General features: G+C 40.1%; 1 protein-coding gene across 1 annotated transcript in view; it reads left to right on the top strand.

The window, feature by feature from the left end:
• The first annotated feature begins 143 nt into the window (after positions 1-143).
• GRIP1 (glutamate receptor interacting protein 1) overlaps positions 144-9,455 on the top strand; it is a 626,604-nt gene continuing 617,292 nt past the window's right edge. Inside the window, exon 1 of the mRNA XM_023520629.1 lies at positions 144-225. Coding sequence (XP_023376397.1) covers positions 168-225 — 58 coding nt within the window. The 5' untranslated portion in view covers positions 144-167. The remainder of the gene's footprint in view (positions 226-9,455) is intronic.

Below are 9,455 nucleotides of genomic sequence, written 5' to 3'. Positions count from 1 at the left end.
GCGGCGCCGCCTCGATGTGCCCGGGAGCCGCCTCGGCGCCCTAGTCCCGCTGAAGAGCTCCGAGCGCGCGGCGCCCGGCCGGAGAGGTCGTGCGGGAGGCGCGGCGAGCCGCGGAGAGAGCGAGCAAGAAAGAGCGAGCCGGAGATCGAGCGCAGGGAGCAGGCACCATGCCGGGCTGGAAGAAGAATATCCCCATCTGCTTGCAGGCGGAAGAGCAGGAGAGAGGTGAGTGAGGCGACGGGGCGGGGGAAGGCGGGGACCGGGGTCCGGGCCGGGGGCCGCCCCCGGTGCCTCCCTCTCCCCAGCTCCCTCCCGACCTGTCCACCGGCCGACGGGGGAGGGGCGCCGCGCCCTCTGGGGCGGCGGGCGAAGCGAGGCGGCGTCATGCAAACTCAGATTTTGGGGGGGGGGATTTAGGGGGATGAAAGGGAAAGAGGGAGGGTGCTACAGCAGCCAACTTTTTGCTTGGGCAAAGATTTTTTGGAGAGGACAGAAGGGGAACTCCAGCTTCAAGGCCCGCTCGCACGTGGAGCCCGGAGAGGCTGTTTGTGGGGTGGGTGCTTGGTTGACGGTGGGGGGTGGGGAGTCCTGCGGTGCTTTAAGTGACTTTTCAAACTTTCCTTCTTCCGCGGCTGCCTTCGCTGTGTCCCCGCCGCTGGCCGAGCTTCGATGGTGCTTCCAAGCCCAAAGTTGCTGGAGATTCTGGGAGGAAGAGAAAGAGGTGGAGGAAGAGCGTGGGGCGGGAAGTGGGCGCTGCTGCGGGTCTCCAGAGAAGGTGGCGAGATGGGTGGAAGGCTGTCTGTAGGCTCAGGATCTGGGGCTGGGAGTGATGCCTCGGAGATGAGTGATGCCCCAGCGCAGTCCCCTCTGTCAAGTTAATACCGCAGGACTGCGGGCTTTTCACAGTTGCTGTGTTTTCTTTGTAAAAAGCGGCTCTCCGTGCCAGGTTGATTGTAGACCTTTTGTGTTTCAGTTTGACAAGTGTACTGGGCAGGTTGATTTTAAGTGACTTGCGGAGAGGCAAGTTGAAGGCCTTTTGAACCTTAAAGACTTGGTTCTGTTGAGGTCATTTCATGGCGTTTGGTTTGTGCCGATGTTGGCCTGGGATTTCAGCTGGATATGAGTATGAAGTATTGAGTGCACCAGAATTTCCTATACAGGCCCCACGGGGCTGGAGAGATGTGCGCCCTGGCTCTGCTAAGTATCCAGAGGGACCCTGGCTGGCAAGGTCCACCAGGGTTTATTCCCCTTCACCTCCCACTCCGGCCTTGCCCTGGCTTCGAGGAAAATCCTTTAGACTTGGATGGGTTTCAGGATACTAGGTCCGCAAGGGCTGTGGCAGCAGTCGGTGCTGAGGTTAAATGGTGCTGCGAGGGTGGGTAGACGAAGAAAGCAGGAGGCGGCCAATCTGGTGTGTGGAGAAGGGAGAGTTGTCATGGGAGCTTACTCCAGCAGCTTGATGAGTTGGTATGGAGGGTGGCTTGGTTATTGGGCATGCCAAAAGTTTCAGGCTTTTGAAATAATGCTTACTACTGAAGAACTAACGCATGATTTCTAGTTTTTCTCTAGGTGGCACAACCTGTCTGGCTTATATCCTGTTTAATGACTCAGGGAATTCATCCCTTTTTAACCACTTCCTTATTAGATATGTATGTTCATTTTCAGCACACTTTCTGGAGAGCGAGCGACCTTACCCACTCAAAATGCACCTCGGCTTTAGAAGTGCTGTTTTTCCTTTTAGTAAATCATATCTTAAAGATTGCAAATAGTGGTACCAATAATTTATAACCAGGGAAAAGCACTAAATGCAAGCATTCTGTCAAGCCTGGACTGTCCTATCAACTAAATGTCACAGTGCACTTGGTGTTAAGTGTATCTGTTTGCTAAAGAAAACATCGCAGTACTGCCAACAAATCTAATTGGAATGCCGAAATAGGTAGATTTTTGGATTGTGACAAAATGTATGTGTGAAAAATACATGCTACCTTTGAAAGATGATCAGCTAATCTGTTTGGTGGAGATAAGACTGAATTTCCTCCAGAACATAAAAATCTGAGTCAGAAATTAGGTATTCTGATTTCTCCCACAGGAGAAAACAAGGAACCTTTGTTACTTGCTGTCTTTTTTTCACTTTAAAGGTTTCTTACTTTTTACTTATATTATATGATGCTTTTCTAATTGGTGTTATTTTATTTGGTTGTGGCATTTCTTTTTGAGGTCCTGCTTCATTGAGAATAGACACATATGTGTGCTTTGTTTCTTTTAGAGTCTCCTACCTTGTATTTGTGATTCAACTATGTGTATACATATATATACATATACATATTTAAATTAACTGATTTTTAATTCATATGTCAGAAGACACAGCTTGAGCTTGGCTTATCCTTTTGGAAGAATTTTATTGTGAAGTAATTGGCAGTGTTTTCTATTTGAATATGAAATCAGATTGTACTGAGCATTTTTCTTTAGGATTTACAAATTTAAATGATCCACATAGTGTTGAATTCAGTTCATAGTAAATATGAAAAGAAAGGTTGAACTAGTAGGTTGGTTAGGAAAATAATGAACATAGAAGGTACAAATACGTTTTAAATTTTGTCTAGGGCTACTATTGGCCAAAAAGTCAATTTCTAATATCTTATCGTCTAACTCTAAGGATAGTTATACTCATATAACCATTGCTCTTTCCACATTCCTCCACACTCAATTTACATTTAAACATTCTAAAATCTGTTATGGAGACTACTCTAGCATAACATTTTTTCATGTAGATTTCATTGAGCTAAATCTCTTTCTGAAACTTAATGCAAATTAACAAAAGCTGCTAGCTCTTTTAAAGACTACATATTTGAACAAGTATTTCTTAGCATTACTCTTTTTTAAAAAGTGCTAATCTCAACTCAAAGATTTAGGGAACCTGCTTTCTTGGTATTGTCACATACAAAAAGAGGTTTGGCCAACCTATATAACTATATAAATTCATGCCGTACCTACACATCATTCATAACTTAGGTTCATCTTGAAGGCCTCTGTCAAGATGATATTGAGTGAAGTATTGCTACTGCATGCAATGCTGAGCATAGAAACTGTAACATATGGGTTGTTGGAGTAAATGCAGTCACTTCCAAAATGACATGTTAAGATTCACTCATGTACGGTGACATAGTGTTAAAATTCAGGACACATTACTCTGTCTTCCCCCCGACCCCCCGATTTTCTGCCTGAGCTGATAAACTCAATCCATTTAGAAACCACCTAATACACTTTTGGGTAGATGTTTCAGGAAGAGTGAAATGATTCTGAAACTGTTCTGCTTAACATCCTTTCCAATCAAATTGAATTAAGTCATTTATTAGTTGTTTTAATTTTTTTTATTAGCTGATCTATGTAATAGGAATATAGTTGTTAAGGAGAATCTCAGCATGAGGGATAGATGCCTTGGTAATTAACAGGGCCTTTCTTCTGCCTTGTATACATACATGCATACACATGTTCACCAGGGGAAAATGTATGCATTTTGTAATCCTTTCTAGTCTCATAAATTTTGGTGGTCCACTGATGAACTTGAGAACTTCCCTTTGAACTTCTGTAGGAATTATTATGTCTGAGGTTTTGTGTCTGTCTTGTCAAATGACAGTATTTGGATCTCTGTAGATATAAAGAATTAGCTTTTATAAAATAGCTATGAGAAAGCACAGGGAGCGTAAGTAGTGTGCCTTTATTATAGTTTTGGTCTATTTTATTTTCTACATCACAAAGATATCTGGCAATCCTACCACACACAACCTGCTTAACAAAAGTCCATTGGAAATTTGAGTTTTTACCAGGAGTGCGTGGGGAAAAGAGAAGAGATCAAAACGTATGGAGAGTCTGCTGTGTGTTGGGCACTGTGTTCAATGTTTCACATACATTATTTGATATGACCTTACCACATGCCTGTTAAGTAAGTATTATTATTATTTTCCTGGTAGCTGAAGAAACTGTTGCTCAGAGAATGAAACAAATCTCCTGAAGTTACAAAGCTGAGTTAGGGCACCAGTTTCTAAAGAGATAATTCAAAAAAGAAGATACATTTCCTGAGATGAGGTTTTTAGCAAGCATTATATTAATATTATAACATCTTATGGGGTTTTTTTGAACAGAATAATGAACTACCACCAAATCTTTCATCAGAAGAGATTTTTTTTGTTAAATATATCTGGAAGAGGCTTCCTAAGTATATTGTGGGTTTTTGACTAACTTTGTTTCATAGGTTTATTAACTTTAATCGTAAGGATTGAAACGTCAATATATTTTTAAGTAGAATTATTTGACTAAATTTAAAGAAACTAATTTAAGTGAATGGCACCAGAGATGACATAATTACATAGCTTTCCTTCTTTTCAAAGATATTTGTCATGAAGGCAAAAATTAACAAAAATTTGTTATTCTTCCTTACTGCAATGAACCAGGAAACCTACTGTATTGTTAATAGCCATTGTGCATTTGCTCTTTTGCCAGCATTTTATTTAATTAAAGCCATCCATCTGAACTCTCAGCCTGACTATCTATCAGAAGGCCAGTGGCCAAACAAAGGAACTTCAGATAATGCTTTCTTCTGCGGCAGCCAGATTGGTTTCTTTCATGAAGAAAAAGAAGTATCAACTTTAATTGGTAAAGGATATTGAGAGTTGAATATCATCAGTTTTAAAACTGTTATTAAATGCTGATGGTGGCTGATTGCTGAAAGCATTTAGGATTTGATCAGTTTATTCTCAGTAAAGTGAAATAGTAGTTTAGTAATGCAAAATACAAAAGTAATAGTAATACAGAGTAACACATCTAACAGAGAATGCTGTTCAAATGCAAGAACGAAACCTGGGTTTGAATCTCTTCTTTTCTCTTTATGAAAGTGCATTTCTTAAATTCAGAGGTTTCCTAAATATAAAAATCTACCCATAAGAATTTCCTTATTCAAGAAACTTACATGTTTAGGCATGTCAGTGGCCAAAGGGTGCTGTCAGTTTTACTGGAAAATTAACATTCTTTAAATATATTTGCTGATTAAAATGCACCTGATCAAATTTCTTACCATCTTTCATTTCAACAATGATTAAGCTTTAAGCACCAACCCAGGTGTTGAATAGAATATGAAAATAGATTCTAGCCTCGCCCAGCAGAGAGGTGGGCCACAAGGTATTTGGAGTCAAACAGCAGTGGCTTTAAGTCCGTGTCAGCACTTCCAGCTCTGTAGTCTTTTTACTACTCAAAGACGCTGTGTTCTCTTTAAGATGAGGTACAAATAACATCTACCTCATGCGAGGATTGAATGAAATTAACTAATCCGGGGGAATTTATGGCAGTACCTTGCATATAGTTCAGGGCTCAGTAATGGCGACTGCTATTATCGTTATGATATCTTGATATAGATTTGTAAACTTAACACTTTCAGGTGTCCTGATGATGAAACAGTACGTTTTTATTCTTTAAAAACTTCAAAAACTAGTAAAAAAAAAAAAAAGTCCTGTGTTTTGTGAAAAGCGACACCGAAACACAACTTTACGAGGCCACGGTCTTTGATATATTCTATTTCGATTCTCTTGTGAAGAAGAAACTCCAGTGTAAAGGGAAATGTGCCCAATAGCACATTTCATACATTTAGTAAACATTTATTGGCCACTAACTGGCATCATAGATGCTGGGGATGAAAAAATCATGGCTCCCGTTTTGAAGATTATTATGTATAGTTATAGAGTCATTGATATAACAGATAACTCAGTACAGCCTTTCTCCTCCTGTACAGATTAGTGCTGAGGGAGCAGAGAAGAGGGCTTGATTGTGCTGAGGGCAGGTGGGAGGAAGGAACCTTCTGGGGACAGCTCTTGGAGGCGGTGGCAGAGAGGAAGTGGTAAAAGACTTGAAGGAAGGAGAGGGGTTTGGATGGTTGAGAGGGGCTATGAGGACAGATATTTCAGGAAAGGGGCATGGTATGTTCCAAAGCATGGTGGAACAAAATATTCCAGGAGCCTCTACTGATTTCTAAAGGGGCTGAAGTATAGAATATGAACCTGCATGTGAACTGCAGACTGTGAATATGCATTTCTCTATCAGGTGGGGAAATTGGTGGGAGAAGATGAGACTAGAAAGAGCCAGCTTTGGAAGGGCTTTGTATGCCAGATTGAAGAATTCAGATGTATCCAGCAGGTGGTGAGTTAATGGAAGGACATCCAACAGAGAAGTCAAGGGATCAAATTTGCATTGTAGAAGGGTCATTTTGGCTGCAAGGATTGGGAAAAGGAGGGACTGAGGGATGGGGATTAGGTAGGAGGCTACTGCCCCGTTTCAGGCCAGGCAGAGATACTCATGAGGAGGACTTGGCGAGCAGGTGAACATAGGAAATATGAAAGGTCTCCTGTTTAGGTAGTGATTGAGACCTAGTGCCTTCATACAAAGCCTGGTATAATTTCTACCACGCATTGCCTTTCTTTCTCCCTCGTCTCCCCAAATCTTTGTAGGGGGAAAAATCTAAACAGAATCTGATAGAATAATGTAAAAATTGAGGACTACCAAAGTGATTGGGTCATGATGATAGCTTAATGTGCACTAGCTTTTTATATAAATTATATTAAATTAAATTATATAAAATTGTTATACTGTCTAATCCTAAAGGAAAAGTAATTACCGTGTGCATTTGTCTCCTAAAACTAATTTGGAATTTTAAGTGATTTTTTTTTTAAACATAGAAAAGCGGTAATTATTTTATAGAAATGTCTTTCCTAGTAATAGAATTGGGCTGTTTTGTTAAAAAATTATTTTTTGAAAACAACTAAATGCTCTGTGAATAAAGTTTTAAATACTTCTTATACTGGACTCAAAATTAGAAAACCAGGTATAAGTACTCTCTTAGTCATGTTGCTGATTATTTGGTTTAGGCAGACAGATTGCCCCTCCAAAGCTGTTTTCTCATCTGTAAAGTAAGTATGATTCTTGGCATACTAACCTCCTGGGATTATGTTATAGACCGAAAGCTTTTATTGTTACGAGTTACATTACAAAGAGGAGAAGTTGTTGAAAGACTGAGATTCTTAAAGAACATTTGTCTGTTAGCTGGTCATTTCTGGATGGAGGCATTACTTGTATAACTTCTGTTTTATAAACTGGAAATTTTCATTAAAAAAATCTTAATTATTAGTCTTCCAAAATGAAGTTCGGATATATTATGGGGTTTCCCTTGAAGCTCTATTACCACTTCGTAAGGCCAAAACTCAAAATGTCAGGGTTTGGAGTAAAGAAAGGATTATCGATTGAGAAGATGCCAGCTGAGAAGATTGGGGCTCTAGTAGCCCATCAAATTCATCTTAAAGTACAGAGTTCAGGCTTCTTTTATGCCAAGGAAGGATAAAAAGTTATTGTAAAAACTCAAGCCCCAAACAGAATTTTGTCTAAAGCTGGAACTATTACCTTGCTGGCCTGGGAAACAACACAGGCTCAAACAAGATGTAGTTTGAGTGAAAGCACATTTCACTGTTGTAGCTGCACTATTCCTTGAGGCAGCCTCTTTCCTGGCTGTGCTTGAAAAAGTCTAGTTCAGGTGCTGAGTGGACCTTGACATTGCTCCCTATTGTTCAGTTTTTGCTTCTCTCCAGGCTAGGCTTCTGACTTCACCCAGTATCCAAGACTTCTTTACTTCTCAAATCGAAATCACGTATGGAACCTTTTTAAGGGACATCTGTACTGACAACTATATTTATTTTTATTACACTACTTACATATGTACTAACATAAAACTAGGTGTAAACTCCTGATGCTTATAGCTTTCATCCAACTGTAAAACCAAAACAGATTTTACAAATGAAATACAAACTACCAAAAAAATCAGTTACTTTAAAATTAACATTTACTTCATATGACTTGATATTATTTCCCTGAAACTAAATTCCCTCTTGCAGTATGAATATGGTACTTGCTACTATGGAAAGTAATATTGCCATTTTTTTTTTTTTCTAGTTGAACTCCTTGGTTTTAACAACCTGATGTCACTTGGTCTTTTCCTGGGCATGAACACATCATTTACATGTGAAGTCCTCTACTCTCCTTGGTCTGTTTTGCACCTTTGAGATCCTAAATATAAAACCCAGGATTGGCACCACAGTTGATGCCAGTATTAGGCAGCCCATATTTAACATAGCTGGAGTTGCAGAGAAGAATTCAGAAGAATGGTTGTGTGTTTAAAATGTATACCCTATTTTTAACATATACAAATGAAACAATTTATTTTCTATAGCTTCTTTAACCTTAACTTCAAGATCCCATTCCCACTGAATATGGAAAACATCTGATCTTATCAATTAAGTGCAAGGGGTTTGAGGAGCTGTGTGAAAAAAGATGAAGGGATTAAGAAATACAAATTGGTACATACAAAATAGCCACGGGAATATAAAGTTTAGCAGAGGGAATATAGTTAGTAATATTGTAATAAGTGTGTGTGGCCAGGTGGAAACTAGACTAATCATGGGAATTACTTTGTAAATTATATAAATGTCTAACCACTATGCTGTACACCTGAAATTAATATAAAATAATACTGAATTTCAACTGTAATTGAAAAATAAAAGGAGTATATTAGTTTCTGGTTTAGAAATTCTCTGGTCAGTTCTCTTATTTCTCAAGAATTTCCCCTTCCTTCATTCCCAAGATAGCGTTTGGGTGAAGAGGACAGCTTAATATCCTCGTGGCATTGGGCGAAGGGCATCTTATTCATTGTGTGACCCTCACTGAGTCTCCTGCTCTGGACTTGGCACACATGTGACTGGGCGTGGTACCCAGATTCCAGTGAAACGAGACTGTTTCTGTTCGATCTTTTGAATGTCACCCGAAAGCTGGTTTGGACGTCTGGACCTCGCCATTGTGTCTGGTGGCACCTTCTGCAGATATTGCCACTGCATTGCTCCAGCGCCATGTTGAATGCTGCCTATGTGAAGAGGGGACCATCACGTTAGGCAGTGAGGGTTCGTGGTCAAAATGATCACTAATGCCCTCAAAGCTACACAGCTGTTAATTTTTTTTCTTTGCACTTGTCAAGGAGTTTTGAATTCTTGTAGAATATTAGACACTTACATCTGATCTTTTGTCCCCCACTTCCCCACTTCCTTTTCCCACTCTTTCTCTGCTGTACCAATTATGTAGAGTGGCTTATGTGACTGGAAAACATAAAACTGGAAGAGACAGGAGTCATGAATGATAAGGCGGAAGAGTCCTGTTCCCATCATTCGATGGGTACCTCGACCTAAGATCAGAACATCAGGGAAGAAAGAAAGAGAGAACTGTCAAATAGCCCAGAGATGATGTAGCTTGAAGCTGGCAAGTAATTTCAATCAATACCATCTACTGGTCTACTTTGTACACAAACCTTTCTCACTTAATAGTTTATGATAAATCTGCCCTTTATATTTCAACAGCAAATGTGTGAACATGAG

This window comes from Pteropus vampyrus, unplaced genomic scaffold (assembly GCF_000151845.1).
Source record: "Pteropus vampyrus isolate Shadow unplaced genomic scaffold, Pvam_2.0 Scaffold9, whole genome shotgun sequence".
Lineage (NCBI taxonomy): Eukaryota > Metazoa > Chordata > Mammalia > Chiroptera > Pteropodidae > Pteropus > Pteropus vampyrus.
Note: the sequence above shows the minus strand (reverse complement) of the source record. Positions and strands in the feature narration are given on the sequence as shown.